We start from the raw sequence: 17,631 nt of genomic DNA on the forward strand, positions 1-17,631 counted from the left end.
CCATGCTTCTGAAGGATAGTTGCCATTCCCTTAAAGACACCAGCACAAGAATGATCCTCAGAAAAGTAAAGAGGCTGAGGGGCATCATTGAATATAGCATCCTTTATTTGATTTTTAATCTTTTTATAGGAACTATCAGATTTGCAGACAGGCTTTCTATGATTATTACATCATGTGATATCAACTAGCCAGTTTTTTCCAGGAGGAGAGATATTCCTTGGCATTTTACATGCAGAAATCTCATTATCTGCATGGTTTTTATAAGTTGTAGCATTATCATAAATGAAGACATGCTCAATGTCATCATTAAAGTCTGAAAAGATGTCTATAACCTTATTGGCCTATGCAATAATGTCATCTGTAGTGAAATATCTATCTCAGTTCTTTTCTGGCTTCATCACTTAGTATGCACTTCTCTTGCCATCAGCTGACTGTAATCAACCAAAGTCTGCTAAGAAGAAATCTGCAATTATAAGAGAAGCACCCTACTCTCTCTTTTGTGGTATGGCTTGGCTGGTTCTGCAATATGATACCAAGATTTCCTTCAATTGTGGGCATGGAAGATGGACTCATTGTGAAACCAGAGAACAATACATTTTCCATTGGGACAGCCTATCAACTGGCTTTCCATCCTTGTCAAAGATCTTCATCCAATGCTGAAGTTTCTTGATTTTAAGAATAAACACCTTGTCATAGTCTCATACTACATCTGTATGCTCATGCCCATCAACATATTGACTCTTCTTTACTTCCTACCAGTGATAATCTAATATATAGAGGTATCATTGTGCTGTACACAAGGATATCTTCTTCATTATCTCATGTGTCTCCTTTATATCAGAGTGCATCAAAAATAGCATAGTCTTCACTGTTGTAATGTCCTTTTCTAGCTCTTGAAGATATAAATTAATGTCTTGAGCTAGGTCTCTGTTAACAAGCATAGTTTCATTCCAATTTCTATATGAATTTATTAGGAGAAGAGTGTAATTGGACATATATTTATGAACCAATTTGTGAAGAGTCCAAGTGCAGTACATGCCACAAAGTAAAGTAACTGCAATCCAAAGTGATAAAGCTGCCCACTTTCTATAAGTCAAGGATTTTAGGTCTGTATACAGAGCCAATAGGGACTGCATTCCCTCCATGCATACTCTCTGAAATAAATCTATATCTATGACTTTATGTCCTTTTTTGTTGTTCCTTGATGAGTATAAAGTATTATAAAGATCCTTTAATGCTGCTAAAGCAACAACAATGGGTGGTGCTTTCTGCAGCTTTTCATCCCTCCTTGAGGCAGCAGAGAATATATCCTCAAAGAGGTTCACTTCAGTGACAGAGGTTGGAGTGTCAGACCTAACTAGTATGTGACCTGAATGCATGATAAACTAGCATTGTATTGTGTTCATACAGTCATGCTAGAGTCCACTTCCAGTGTTCTGATAGGTAATAGTGCTTTAAGGCCAGAGACAAGCTAGGCTTGAGAGAAGATAGTGTGGGATAAACTTATAGCTTGAAGCTGAACTACTACAGTAAGAGCTATCCTACTTATATACTGTTCTGCTTGTAATAAATATAACTACTACCTATTGTGTTGTTCTGTTCTATGATACTGATACTGCTTGATCATCAGGGATGAGACAATGAGGAATTGTCTGTGGGTGAGGTGACTGAGTATAATGGTGTTTTGTCTGTTGTGATTATCTAATCTTCTCATGCCCTTCAAAAAAGTGCTCAAAATAAGATAGACATCCTGATAAGATAAGAAAAGAAAAAGATATGGAGAAAATCATAATATCACCCCCTCTGTAAGACCATTGTTCTGATAGATTAATTGATGAAAATTTCATAGTCATGAATGGTGTCATCCATATTGAGGTTCTGCTTGTGAATGCATTGGTTGGATTCAGGATCATATTCTTTTCATTTGACTAGATAGTAGATGATAGTATGACTACCACCACCATATGCTCAGACTTTGCAAAGCTTGTGATCCAGAATTTGTTTGACCTCATAATATTCTTTATCTATGATTAGAATCAGCTCAGGAGGAGGTGGAGCCTCTTGGTTGGAGAAAGCCAGTGCATTGTAGGGTGTCAGGAGTGTTTTGTTGAATACTAGGTGCATTCACCAGGTGTTGGGGAATTTTAGATAGTAAGCAGAAGTGCCAACTTTTGCTAGTATAAGAAAGAGCCCAGTTTATTTGTCAGTGAGTTTGCATTTTAGCCAGAGGAGATAAAAGTTGCTGGCAGCCAGCCAGACTTTGCTATTAAGGGAGTATTCATGAGCAGGCTGTCAGTGTTTGTTGTATTGTGTCTTCATGGTGGCAGCAGCCTTTTTGAGGGCAACATGCATTTTGGTGTGAATCATCAACATGAGCTGTGCAAAGTCAGATAATGTGAGGGTTGTAGTGTTGTGTCAGTTTGTGACCATAACATGGGAATGATGTCCATGGTTAATATAGAAGGGGGCCTTATTAGTCACAGAATGAATACAGTTATTGTGTTGGAATGCTGCCAGGGCAAGCCACTCAGTCCAGTTGTCCTGTCTATGATTGATGAACATCTGAAGGTACTTCTCAATTTCTTGATTGATGCATTCAGTTTGCCTATCAGTTTGCAGGTGATAGGTGGTTGATACATTGCTTCAGATGTTAAGAAGACAATAGAGATCATCAAGAAATTTGGAGACAAATTGTGGACCACAGTCTGAAATGACAACTTGGGGCATTCCATGTTTTGCATAAACCTCATTGCATAGAATCTTGGCCCAGCCCTTAGAAGATAGTTCTGTTGAGCATGTGATTGAAATGATTGCTTTTGAGAACTGATCAATGATGATGATAATGATATCATAGCTATTACAGTCAGAGAGTCCAGTGATCATGTCAACTGAGATGTGGGTTTATGGTTCTGTGGGAACCTCATTCAGGTGAAGTGAGACAGCTCATGTCTGCATGCTTGACTTGGTCTGTTGACAAGCTTTTCATCTCTTAATATATTTCTTAATGTCCTGCCTCATTTTTAGCCACTAATAATTCTTTAATACCAACTCCTTTGTCTTTGTGATCCCTGGGTGTCCTGCAGTGACATAGTCATGAGACATCACAATAATCTCCTCTTGGAGAGCATAGTTGTGGGGAATGTAGATTCAATTATCATAGTAAATCAAGTCTCCTGACTTAGTTATGTCCTACTTGTGATTGATTGATAGAGCAATTGTTAGGCCCAGATGACATGTGACTACTGACACATGATAAACAGATGCTGTATTGTGTTCATACAGTCACACCTGAGTTCACTTGTTGTGCAGCAGGATTGTGCATTCAAGATCAAAGATTAGTTGACTCAAGATAGAATAGTGATGATAAAGAATAGTTCAAGACTAGAGATATATGGCATTGTCTATGCTACTTATATACTGTTTGTCTCATAGCTAATTATAGTCCTACTAATTGTGTAGCTAAGTGCAATAGTGCTGACTGCTGGATCATATCATGGTTACCTATGAAAGAAATGCTGTCCAGTTGTCAGGGCATTGCTAGATGTTGAGAGACAATAGGTGATTATGCTGACTAAGAGTGTCTCATGGTTCCTAGATGCTTGTGTTAGATGCTCTGACTAAGCATAAAGAGAGGTTAGAGGTCAAAATAAGAAAGAAAAGGTGAAAAAATTGTAACATTACTCCCTCCTTAAGATCATCATCCTGATAGTTTAATTTAGGGATAATTCATATTTGTGTATGATCTCATTCACATTCATGCATTTCTCATTGACCCATTGGTTTGATTCTGGTTCATACTCTTTCCAGCTGATCAGATAATCCACTGTTGTCATCATTCTGCCTCCTCTGTGCCTTAATTTGTTGAGTCTTGTAATTGAGGACTTGGTCAATTTCATAATGTTCCTCATCCTCAATGATGTCAGGATGTGGTGCAGGTGGTTTTTCCTGGTTAGGGAAGGCAGATGTGACATACAGTGATATGCCCTCTCTATGTTCAGACATGTAAAATTGCAAAAATTGAGATTACATGGACTGCATTTCAGTCTAGTAAGCATGTAACTGAGAATAGAATAAGAGCACACAGAAACCTAGCCATCATAAGGCTAAACTAAAGTAATAAGAAGCAGAGTGCATGGCCTAGTAGCAGACTAATACCAGAGGGGTTAGACTGCATATGAGGTTCTAGCATTTGGCCCTAAATGCACCAATACTATTACAAGAAGGTATGCTAAAAATAAAAAGAATATGATCAAAATATGATCAGCAATTCTGATCACATTGATCAATGATGCACTGATGGAACATGCTTTAGAACAGAGAACTGAGATCCAAAGAAAGGTATCTGAATAATTGGGTGCTGAACAGAGAAATGACATGATGGCAACAAAGGAATAGATAGAGGAATACTACCCTCAGAGATAAATAGCATGTGTACTGCTCAGAGACTTGCATGCATACTTACAGTGCCTTAGCATGCTTAACACAGTGAGAGACTCTGCATCATACCATAGTATGACACATACTATATTGGGTAAGCTAATTAATGCATGTTAGGCCAGAAGCAGTGCAATTTATGAGCTGGAGGGAATGTTGAGACACTGAAAAAGGAGAATATAACTATTGTGGCTGACTCCAGATATGGGAGATAACCCTGGGGGTTCAGAACAGTTTACCACTGTCAGGAATGTGTCACTGAGGCAAAAAGAAAGCAAGCAGACCTGGCTAGGCCAGCTAGCAAGAAAACATTATACAGTCCTGGCCCAAAAGAGAATAAGCACAGCAACTGCAATATGCATATGAATAACACCTGTGAGATCTGGCACAGAGTCCCACACTTTGAAGATACTATAGTAGGATTGTATTAGTAAGTACCATAGTAGAGTATTTAAATACAGTATTGTATGAATAGAATACAAGTTTCTGACCTCCACAGTTATAGTGTATTGGGCACAGAAAGCCTTGTGCTCTAGCTCTGGATTTGTGTTTGTAACTTTGGGCAAGAGAATAAACTGATTATTGGATATTATTAAGAGCACTGTGAGAACTAAGTAAGGTATCAAAGCTCACAAAGGACTTGAGCCCAGTTTGATAAGAGGTTTTAGATTGCACTCTAATCTGAGAATAAGAGAGCAGTGTCTGAAAGGCATCATCTTGAGTTTTTGAGGTATTTGTGATGTGCAGTGCTACAGGTGGCAGAGGTTCAAACCCTTTGGTCTGTCAGATGGTGTTTTCTTATGTTTTGTGTCTCTGGATTGCATAGGTTTGAATCCTGTGGGTCTATGATCAGTTTGAAAACTTGTGAACAGGAATCTGTGCTCTTTGGCACTTGTGGATGTGTTTGTGATTGGTTTTTGCTTAGAGTGCAAAGCTTTGAGTTATGTATTATATGTGTTAGAGATCTTGAGGTGATCTGAGCTGTGTGTAGGACTTTTTTTGGAGAGTTTTGTGAGAGAGTTTTGATGTATTGTATTGAGCTGCAGTATCCTTTGTCTTGAGGCTCAGCAACATCTGTTGCCATCTCTTGTTTTGATAAAACAAAAAGCTTTAAGACTTAGAGAGACCTCAGACCATTATAAGCATGCTATTACTGTTCATGTGCTGTGATCTCATTGAAAAAGACAATTATATTTGTTGACTACTACTTTTATCACATTATAGTCCCCCCATGAACTAAGAGTTTTATGTATGTGTTGGTGTGAGTGTGGTCAGTGGATAGTGCTCTGCTGTATCCATTTTTACCTTGCATGCACTCAGATCCTCTTCAACAGTGTAAGAAGTGTTTCATTAAAGATGTCATAGATGTGCCATGATGTGAGCAGATGGAGTTTGTAGGCAGACATTCTAACTTTGGATATGATTGAGAATGGGCCCATATGTTTGTCAGAAAGTTTACACTTCAGTCGTGGGAGATGGAGGTTGATTATATCCAGCCAGACTTTATCATTAATCTGATAGGAGTGGGCTGGTCATTGGCATTTGTCATATTGGGTTTTCATGGAATTAGCAGCTTTTTTTAGGGCAGTCTTTATTTTAAGGTGGATCTTTGCTATTTTGGCCACAGAGTCTGTAGAAGCAGGGGTGGTTGTTCATTATTTGGTGTTATGAGTGACAGAAGGATGTTGCCTATAGTTAATGAAGAATAGGCTTCTGCCCATTATAGAGTGGACTCTGTTATTGTGTTGGAATGCTGCCAATGCAAGCCATTCCACCCAGTCATCTTGCTGGTAATTGATGAACATCTGTAGATACTTCTCAATTTCTTGATTGATATATTTGGTTTGTCCATCAGTCTATGAGTGATAGGCAGTCAAGGCATTACTGCAGATGCCAAGTAACTGATATAAGTCATCCAGAAACTTGAATATGAATTGCAGTCCATGATCAGAGATGATTACTTGTGGCATACCATATTTGGCATAGATCTTGTCTCTAAGGATTCATGCCCACCCCTCTGAGGATAACTCTATTGAGCATGTGATTGGAATAATCATCTTAGAGAATCTGTTGATGATCATAATGGTCACATTGAATCTGTTACACTTTGGGAGCCTCATGATCATGTCAATCAATATGTGGGTCTATGATTGGATTAGCATCTCATTCAGATAAAGTGGGGCTGGTCAGGTCTGATTGGAGGTCTTTGCACATTGGCAGGTCTCACACCCCTTTATATACTTCTCTATGTCCTGTCCCAGTTTCAGCCACCAATACTCCCTTAGTACCAACTTCTTAGTCTTGGAGATTCCTGGGTGTCTAGCAGTAGCATGATCATAGCTGAAGGAAATAACCTCCCCCTATAATGCTGTGACCTTTGGGATGTAGAGTTGTCCATCATAATAGAGGAGGCTATCCACTATGGTGATCTCTCATTCATGGTTTAGGGATGTGATGATTCCTTGGTCCCATAGGCTTGGTTGCCTAACTGCACTATGAATTTGGGTGTGTACCTCTTCCTCTGTCAGCATAATTAGGGCCTGAAAGTGTTCTGACTTTAATACAATGACTTTCTTGTTGTCCTCCTCTCTCTGTCTATGATTGGCCTGTCAACTTAGGAGATCAGCCTTCTTGTTGGCTGTTTCTGCTTTATGATATAGCATGTACTGGTACTTGGAGAGGTCAGTGACCCATTGCACTTGTTGTCAGTTCAACTTCTGAGAGAGTCAAAAGTATCATAGGTTCTGATGGTCCATCCACACCTCAAAGGTTTGAGTCACACTGATGAGATAATGCCACCACTCGATCAGAGCAAGCATGATGGCTAAGAGCTCCTTATCATAAATCTCATAATTTCATTCCATGACAGTCAACACCTTGGAAAGAAATGTGACTGGTCTCCACTTCTCTGCCTGTTCCTGAAATAGTACTACTCTGATGGCTCCTTCACTGGAGTCAGCCTCTACTCTGAATCTCCTATCCTGTGTTGGTATAGTGAGGATGACATCCTCAGCTAGTCATTGCTTGAGGTCATAAAATACAGCCTGTTGGGAGATTCTCCATATCTATATCATTTTACCAGTGAGCTGGATTATAGATCATATGATCCTACTATAGTTCTGAATAAATCATCAGTAAAAGTTTTTGAACTCCAAAAAGCTCTGTAGCTCCTTCTTTGTGAGCTCTGGCCATTCAGTTACTCCAGTGATCTTGATCAGGTCCATTTGGATGCTTTCTTTGCTAATGATTACCTCCAAGTACTCAGTTTCCAGTACTTTGAACTCACACTTCTCTGCTTTGAGATACAACTTATGTTTCCTCATTAGCTGGAGAACTTAGCAAAGTAGATGTCAGTGTTCCTTCTTCTCCTTAGACATAATGAGTATATTGTCCAGGTAGATAGTTACCTTTTTGGTCATGATGAGATCTTTGAAAATGTCATTCATCATCCATTGAAAGATGGCAGGTGAATTGGTCAGGCTGACAAACATGACCATTAGTTTGAATAGCCCTCAATTCATCTGAAAAGTGGCCTTCCACTTGTCACCTTTCTTGATTCTGACATTGTTATACCTCTACTGGATGTCAAGTGTCATGTAGTAGTGGGCCCCTCTGAGTTTATCTATTAGTTTGGATATCAGAGGTAATAGATACCAGTTCTTAATGGTCATCTCATTGAGTTTTTGATAGTCCTGCACTGGTTGCAACTTCCCATCCTTCTTATTCATGAAAAAGAATGGTGATACCATAGGCAACTTGGAGGGTCAAATCCATCCACTGGTTAGGTTCTTCTCTATGAACTTGTTGAGTTCTTGTTGTTCAAGGTGGCTGAGTGGATAGGTTTTGCAGTCAAGGTTAGCATTCATGTTTGAGATCAGTTTGATTGTTGTTAGGCCCAAGCATCACATGAACTGATACATGTGATAAACAGGTGTCTCTTCACACTTAAGGGATCAGCTGAGTCCACTATCATGTATCCATATTGGTGTGTCACAAGGTCAGAGATAGACTTGAGGTAGAATAGTAATTGTAAACTTTAGCTTGAAGCTGGGGGTTACCAGCAAGAGTGAGCCTCCTTAAATACATTATATGGTCTGCTAATAATATCCTATACTAATTGTATGTTTCTCTGTCCTGGTTGCTCATTGTCCTAGAGCATTGTTACCATACATAAAAGGTCAATTGTGCATTCATCATTGGTCACTGGTTGCATCAAAGAACCATGATGAGGTTAGCTTTGTTGTGATGACCAAGCCTTCCCATGGTCCTAAGCACCTGTCTTTGACACCTTGACTAAGTGTAAATAGGGGCTTTATAATGAAAAGAAAGAGAAAGAGAGGGAAAAATCATAACATTACCCCCTTCTTAAGACCATCATCCCAATGGCTTAATTTAAGGATAATTTATAATTGTGAATTGCTTCTGCTGCATCCATCAGTTTTTTGTTGATCTATTGGTTGGATTCAGGGCCATATCCTTTCCAGCTAATCAGGTAGTCAACTGTTGTCATCATTCTACCACCTTTTGCTTTGACTTTGCAGAGCTTGTGATTTAGAACTTAATCAATTTCATAATATTCTTCATCATTGATTAGGTCAGGAGGTGGTGGGGGAATCTGTTCTGGTTCAGAAAGGCAGGTGCAACATATGGGGTTAGGAGTGTTTCATTAAAGACATTGTGGATTTTCCAGGATGAAGGAAGTTGGAGTCTATAAGCACTAGTGCCGATCTTGGAAATGATTTGGAAGGGGCCCATGCACTTGTTGCTGAGCTTTTGTTTTGGCCAGGGCAGATGGAGATTCATTGTGTCCAGCCAGACTTTGTCATTTACAGAGTATTCGTGGGCTGGGCAATGATGTTTGTTGTATTGCACTTTCATGGAAGTGGCAGTCTTTTCTAATGCCATTTTTGTTTCACTGTGGATCTTTGCTATTGTAGAGGCAAAGTCCATTGAGGCAGATGTGGTTGTGCAGTGTCATTCTATTTGTGTAATGTTTGGGTGTCACCCATGATTGATAAAGAACAGCATTTTTCCCATTGCCAAATAAACCTGATTGTTGTGCTAGAAAGCTGCTAGTGCCAATCATTCTACTCAGTCATCTTGCTGGTAGTTGATGAAAAGCTGAAGATACTTTTCAACTTCTTGGTTGGCATATTCTGTTTGCCCATCAGTTTGTGAATGGTATGTGGTAGATGCATTGTGTTTAATGTGTAGTAATCAATAGAGGTTGTCTAGGAATTTAGAGACAAATTGTGGTCCTCTATCTGGAATAACAACTTGCGGCATGCTGTATTTTGCATATACCTCATCTTGTAATAGCTTTGCCCATCCTTCTGAGGTTAATTTGGTCAAACAGATGATTGGGATGATTACCTTCAAGAAGCAATCAACAATGATAATGATTACATCATATCTATTACATTCTGGTAGTCCAGTGATCATATCAACAGAAATGTGGATCCATGGCAAAGATGGGATCTCATTTGGGTGTAAGGGAGCAGCATGAGCTTGTGTCAATGTTTTTCCCTGCTGACAGATTTCACATGCTTTAATGTATGCAGTAATGTTGTTGCCTATTTTAGGCCACCAGTATTCTCACAACACCAACTTCTTGGTCTTGGTGATGCCAGAGTGGCTGGCAGTAGCATGATTATGGCATGTGGTGATGATTTCACCTCGGAGTCCCTGGTCTTGCAGGATGTAAATGCATCTGTCATAACAGATCATTCCTCCTTTCTTCATCATTCCTTGTTCATGATTAAGGGAGAAGGCAATTCACTGGTCCCATTTGTGGCTATCACAAGTCACACTTTTTATGTGTTCATGAATTTCCTCTTCTGTTGGCATTATCATGGCCCTGAAATGTTCAGGGCATAATAGTGTTACTCCTTTGTTGTTGGCTCCCCCTTGGTTGTGGTCTGCCCTCTGGCTGAGTAGGTCAGCTTTTTTGTTGGTGGTTCCTGCTTTGTGGTGGAACATGTATTGGTATTGGCTTAACTCAGTAACCCATCTCACCTGTTGATGATTGAGTTTCTGTGGTTGTTCGAAGTATCGGAGGTTTTGGTGGTCAGTTCAGATTTTGAAAACCTCAGCTGCCTCAATTAGATAGTGTCACCATTCTTTGAGAGCAAGCATGATGGTGAGAAGCTCCTTGTCATATATTTTGTAGTTCTGTTTCATGACAGTGAGTGCTTTTGACAGGAATGTGACTGGTCGCTATTTGTTGTCTTGTTCTTGGGACAAGATGGCCCCAATAGCCTCCTCGCTTGAGTCAGCTTCAACTCGAAACCTCTCTTCCTGAGTTGGGATAGTGAGTATGACATCTTCCACTAGTCGTCTCTTGAGGTCATTGAAGGTGGTTTGCTAGGAGAGACCCCAGGTCCAAGAGGCATTGCCAGTTAGTTGCATTATTGGGTGGACTACCTTGCTATAGTTACAGATAAAGTGTTGGTAGAAGTTTGTAAATCTGAGAAATGATTGGAGCTCCTTCTTTCTGGTCAGCTTGGGCCACTCCGTTACCCCTGCAACCTTGACTGAATCCATCTGAATACTCTCTTTAGAGATGATAACTCCCAAATATTCTGTCTTGAGCACTTCAAACTCACATTTTTCAGCCTTGAGGAATAGTCTGTGCTTCCTCATGAGGCTTAGTACCTATTGTGTCAGCTCCCTGTGCTCCTTCTTTGTTTTGGACATGATTAGAATGTTATTGAGGTAAATGGTGACCTTTCCAGTGGCAATGAGGTTTTTGAATATGTCATTCATCATCTATTGGAATGTGGCCAGGAAATTGGTGAGTCCAAAGAACATCACCATCAGCTCAAACAGTCTCTGATTGGTTCTGAATGCTGCCTTTCATTTGTCACCCTTCTTGATGCAGACATTATTATACCCCCATCAGATGTCGAGTTTTGTGTAGTACTTGGCACCTCAGAGCTTGTCCATCAGTTCAGAGATCAACAGTAGTGGGTATTGATTTTTTATGGTCATCTCATTAAGCTTCTGGTAGTCCTGGACTGGCTGGAGTTTTCTATCCTTCTTCTTAACAAAGAAGAATGATGATGCCATAGGGGATTTGGAGGGTCTTATTCATCTGCTAGACAAGTTCTTATTGAGAAACTTATTGAGCTCTTGTTATTCATGATTATCCAGTGGGTAGGTCTTGCAGTTCAGATTGGCATTCATGTTCAGAACTAGTTCGATGGCATGGTCTCAGGGCTTTGGCTTTGGCAACTCATCAAAACTCTCCTTCTCGAACAAGTCCTTAAAGTCATGTGCCCAGTCAAGTACCATTTCTTCAAAGGTTTTCTCTGCCTTCTGTTTGTTGTCTTTGGTGGCTAGGTTATTGGCATGATGCATTGCACAAATGCACAATTCTTGTTGGAGGTCTACTGTGAGAATTGTCTCCCCATCCTCTATTTCTTCATCTCACCAATCTTTAGGGTCACCATCAGAAAGCTTGAATGGGATCTTCCTGTAGTGACATCTTGCAAATGTGATCTGCCCAGTTTTCCAATTGATCAGCAGATTATGATGTATCAGCCAATCATAACCAAGGAAGACTTCTTTGGTCCCAAGATCCATGACTGTAAGATCGATTCACTTGGAATGATCCCCAATGGTAAGCCTGAGTTCTATGAATTCAGTGATCAAACCAGCCTGGTTCTTGGTCCTGTCAGCATTGTAGACTGAGATTGGGGTGGCTGTGGCTCAAGTTAGAAGTTGGTGCTTATTGATGAAAGCATGATTGATCGAGCTCCCAGTGCACCTGCTGTCAATGAGTGCTGTTACCATGTATATGGTCTGAGATATGAGGGTTTCAATTTGGGCTTTGGCAAGCAAGTCTTGTCTGGGTGTTTTGGATTATCAGATAAACTTCTGTGGTCTCCTGAGTTCATCAAGCCACTCCAAGGCTTGATGTCATTCAGCTTCCCTAATTCCTTCTACTACTTGGTCGATGACTTCTTTGACCTGGGTTCAATGAATCCAGTTTCTGAGTACAGCCTTTGCTGCAGCTTCATTTGTGGCATCTTTGATGGCCCTCCATGTCCATTCAGTCTTGAATGGTTTGAGCCAAGTTTTAGGGCTCTCTGCCTGTGTTTGGCCTGAAGGCATTTGAGATTTTTTATGCAATTCCTTGATGTGTGTGGTACAACTGGGTATATTTGAATGCATGATAGGAACAGTCATAGAGATAACTACAGAAGTACTATCAGTCTAACTAGTGGCTGGAATTTGCACACCATAAGTCCTTTTGGCCAGTCCAGTGGAATCACTCGCTGGCTGGCCTCGTCTTTTACTTCCTCAACTTTTGTTTCCTTCTCCAGTTCTTTGTTCTCCTTTTACAGTTCAGCAATCTGAGCCTGGATGTCTTCTTGGATCCTCTTCTTCTTTAGGCAGTCTTTTGCCATATGCTCCTTCTGTCCACAATTGAAACATTTTCCTTTCTTCTTTATGTGGTCTATGTCTATTGACTTCTCTGCCTCTGTATATGTGGTCCCGGTTCCTGTTTTGTAGGAGGTCAGAGTTGAAGAGGCTCTCTGTGGTTTCCTGGCAGTTGTCCCTGATGCTTTGTTCAGGGTTGGTGGAGTCAATTTCTTAAGGTAATCTTGCAGGGTCAATGATTCCACTTTCTGCCTTTGCCGCTCCTTATATATTTCAATGATTTGTTCCTTCCACTCATTGTATCCTACTGGCATCAGCATCTTGATGCCAATAGCAGAAATCATCATGATGTATGAGGAGGGGACACCTTGACCATCTGGCCATTGTTGGCCATGTCTTCTCAGATGCCTGCTAGCTTGGCAAGTCATTCCAACTCATTGAAGTAATCTGTTGCTGCCCTATCTCCCATTTTATATTCTTTGATCTTCTGCTTATGCACCTCCTGTACCACTGAGTCAATGAATTTGTTGTTTAGCATTTGTTTAAACACTGGCCATGAGGAGTATCAGTAGTGCCTTCAAGTTATCGATCAGAAGTTAGGGGAAATGAGGATCCATCATGTTTTTGCCTTCTCTTTAAGATAGGAGATGGCAAAGGTGATCTTGTTCATGTCAGTTCCTAAGTATCCAATGTATACTTCAAAGTACTGTTCACAATCAACCAGGAATCAGTCAATATCATCTGAGGCCCCCTTGAAGGGGCAGGGTTTCCTTAAGAGGTCTGAGTGGCATTGAAGTACTGTGGCATCATAGGGCAGAGCCCTCATCAGGTTTGGCCAGCCATCAAATGGTGGTCATTGCTATTCATGTGGTGGTCTCGGGAATGAATGAAGTGAATTGTCATCAGCCACCAGACTCCCTCATAATGGCTCATCTGCCCAAACAATGATGCTATCACAGATGGTAAATCCTAGTCAGACTGCCTCTGGGTTGTCTCTTATTGGTTCCTTCCTGCTTCCAGTTGCTTCATCAGGGGGTGGCTGGGCCTCCAACAGTTGGCTTCCTTTGCCAGTCCATGGATTTTGGTAGCTAGACAGCATTTCTCTGGGCTATGGTCAGGATCGAGAAAGCCAGGTTGCCATAGAACCAGAGGAGGGATCAGAGTATGAAAACATACTTTAGATGGATAGAGTCATATATGCAGCTTGCTTTGGTTTTTTGGGTGGTGTTCGAGGCATGGATTGTACAGGTATCAGCATTCGATATGCTGATGGTCTGTCGACTTAGTCTTTGGGGTGTCTTCAGTTGTATTGGACCATAGCATAGTCTGTTGCCACATGTCTCAGGATTTCTGTTCTCTGATCAGTTGTAGAATGAAGGTATAATTGTCCTAATTCAGATGCTATCCAAGTAGCATCATGCCATAAGTAGTTTACCTCCTGCAGGTAGTACTTCTGATACTCCTGCATCCTGGCTCTCTTGATCTCCTGTTCCAATTCTTCTTTGTCTGTCATTTCTTGTAATCCATACCTGAGGACTCTGCCAGGACAAGGCAGGTCACTACTCTCAGTTTCCTCATCATCCCCTTCCTTCTCAAGGAGAGAAGCAGTGAGCAGGTCATAAAAACTCTCTGCCCTCTCTGGCTGTATTGTCGTCCCAGATCCCTGGCTGGGTGCTTGGCCCAGCAGTTGCAGGACCTGGTGTATGGTTGTAGATGGCAATGGGCTGGCTGCTGATATCAGAGTCATACCTGTTTCCACCAGTTGCTCTCACTGCCTCTATTTGCTCATGATAGAGGCAGACATTTTGTCAGTAGTCATTGTCAATAAGCTGACCAATGACCCTACTTCTGAGAAATCCTCAGAGTGCATGGGCAGAGATATGGGCATTGTTAGGGATTCAAAGTCTGTAGTGTCCAAGGATGGACTCGTCACTTCTGAATGCTGAATTGGCACTGAGAGTTCATTGGAAAGGGAGGTATTGCAGTGTTGGGGGGCATTGACTTCTTCTGGCTCAAGTACCATCTGCTCAGTACTCAGAGGTTCTGCTCCTCATGGTACTAGATTCTCTGAAAATTAGAGAGGAGAGAGAGAGGTTCACCTGTACTGGTGCAAGGATGCTGGCAACCTCTGGCCAGAGTCCATACCAGTTAGAGATGTTGGCTCTAGCCAGCTGGTCTCTCTCCACCCTTCACTGGGAGTCTCTGTTTTGCTCATCATACTCAGCGGCAGCCCTCCTCTGTGACTCTTCTTCTACATAGTGGTCCTCATGCTTGCCACATACTGGCTGTGGGTCATTTTGCTGCCTATGCTCTTCTTGTTGTATGGCATCATCATAGTTGAAGGGAATGGTAAAGTCCCAAGTTGGGAAGTACTGATGTACAGTCTCTTCTCATCATTCTTGTCATCTTTGTTCATCATCTGGCTGGTCTGGGGGGCCCCGCCCCACTCTGGTGCTGGTTCCAGTGGGGGAAGGGGCACTGTGAGGCTGGCTGCAAGGAGTTGGGGGTCAGGATTGTCAAGCCATCTGAGGGGCATCAAGAGAGTCTCAGGCATGGTCGGCAATCCCATGGGTATGGAAGGCAGAAGAAGGAGAGGAGGACTGCTAGAAGAAATTCCCTGGAATGTCTTCATCTTCATGGTCAGGGGTGGGGTCTGGTACAATGATTTCATGTCCTCTTGGGATACTATAGTTCCAGTTTCTGGATTCAGAGAGGTGCTGTCCTCTCTCTTCTTCTTGACCATCTCTCTGATGCAAGCCACTAGGCCTAGCTTCTGGAGGCTGGTAGGTCATTCTTCAGGATGCAGGGATGTCATGGAGTGGGAGATCAGGGGTTATGTTTTGGAGTATGTGCTGGATACATTGAAATTCCTGGTAATGTCTGAGAGCCCAAGTGGTAATTGAATGGTGTTCCTGGCACAGCTGGATGATCACCAATAAACCGATCAATGTTCCGATGATGGAAGTGAGGAATTCAGAAAACTCATGGTCAAAATTAGGGTTGTCATTGTTAGAGGGGAGCATTCGGTTTTTCAGCACAATTGGGCTTGAGAAAGAGAAGGATGAAGCTTTGAGCTAATTGTTAGGCCCAAGCATCACATGAACTGATACACATGATAAACAGATGTCTCTTTGCACTTCGAGGGATCAGCTGAGTCTACTATTGTGTATCTGTATCGGTGTGTCACAAGATCAGGGATAGACTTGAGGTAGAATAGTAATTGTAAACTTTAGCTTGAAGCTGGGGGTTACCAGCAAGAGTGAGCCTCCTTAAATACATTACATGGTCTGCTAATAATATCCTATACTAATTGTATGTTTCTCTGTCCTGGTTGCTCATTGTCCTAGAGCATTGTTACCATACATAAAAGGTCAATTGTGCATTCATCATTGGTCACTGGTTGCATCAAAGAACCATGATGAGGTTAGCTTTGTTGTGATGACCAAGCCTTCCCATGGTCCTAAGCACCTGTCTTTGATGCCTTGACTAAGCATAAATAGGGGCTTTATAATGAAAAGAAAGAGAAAGAGAGGGAAAAATCATAACAATTGTGTGATTCTAGGACTTTGATTTGGGTAGTTCATTGAAGTTCTTCTTCATGAATAGGTCTTGATAGTCTTGTGTCCATTCAGGTACTATCTCCTCAAATGTCTTCTCTTCTCTTTCTTCATATGCCTTTGTGGCCAAGTTATTAGCATGAAGTACTGCTCATAGGTGATTTGATGCATCAATGGTGAGTATAGTTTTACCATCCTCTATCTCCTCATCCTATTGGTCTTCTAAATCTGCATCAGGAAGTATAAACAGATTCTTCTTGCAGTGACATCAGGTGAACATAATGTGGCTTGTCTTCCAATTAATCAATGGGTTGTGGCAAATCAGCTAATCATAATCTAGGAAGACCTCCTTGGTTCCTAGGTCAGTTATGGCAAGGTTGATTCATTCTGAATGATCTCCAATTGTCAATCAAAGTTTGACAAACTCTGTGATGGATCTGGCCTGGTTCTTTATTCTGTTGGCATTGTAAACTGGTATTAGAGCAGTGGTGGCCTTCATTGGCAAGTGATGCCTGTTGACAATGACACAATTGATCAAACTTCTGGTGCATCCACTATCAATCAGGGTGGTGACAGCAAAGCTGAACTAATTGGTGAGGGTCTGAATCTGTGCCTTTATGATGAGATCACAACCCACTCCCTTCTGTCTCCAAAAGTACTTCTTCAGTCCTTGCAATTCATCCAGCCATTCAAGAGCCTTCTCCCACTCTTCTTTTTCCAGTTCAGTGGCCAGGTCCTTTATTGCCTTGCTGATCCTGGTAGGGTGTATCCAGTTCCATAAGGTAGCAACTGCCTCCTCCAGCCTCTGGGCTTCTTTTACTGCTTGCCAGATCTATTCAGTGTCAAAGAGCTTTAACCATGTGATAGAGGTCTCTCCCCTTGTTCAGCCCATAGGCATTTGAGTCTTAGGTGGTTGTAATTCTTTGGATGTGGTAGTGAGGAACTCTCAGGGTATATTTGAATGCTCATAAATACTCATATCTACAGAATGCATATGAGTCTGACCCATGGTTACCAGTAACACACCATTGCATCCTTTGGCTGACTGAGTGGAATCACTCACTCATCAGCCCTGTCTTTTCCCTCTTTCTGATCTGCTTCTGAGTTATCCATACTGTCTGCTTCCCTCTGTAACTCTGTGATCTGTGCTTGGATGTCTTTCTGAGTTCACTTCTTCTTCAGGCAGTCTCATGACATATGACTCTTCCATCCACAATTGAAGCACTTCTCTTCTTTCTTCAACTGGTCTACATCT

The 17,631-nt window shown here is 41.4% G+C and overlaps 1 protein-coding gene across 1 annotated transcript; it reads right to left on the reverse strand.

Moving 5' to 3' along the window:
- Positions 1-782: 782 nt before the first annotated feature.
- Positions 783-1,379, reverse strand: BT62DRAFT_901460 (uncharacterized protein; the record flags this gene model as incomplete). The annotated part of the gene is made up of 1 exon (XM_043183459.1): positions 783-1,379. The coding sequence occupies one exon, from the start codon at positions 1,377-1,379 to the stop codon at positions 783-785; it is 597 nt and encodes a 198-aa protein (XP_043037433.1).
- Between the last annotated feature and the right edge of the window lie 16,252 nt (positions 1,380-17,631).

This window comes from Guyanagaster necrorhizus (genome assembly GCF_019112545.1).
Source record: "Guyanagaster necrorhizus MCA 3950 unplaced genomic scaffold BT62scaffold_20, whole genome shotgun sequence".
Lineage (NCBI taxonomy): Eukaryota > Fungi > Basidiomycota > Agaricomycetes > Agaricales > Physalacriaceae > Guyanagaster > Guyanagaster necrorhizus.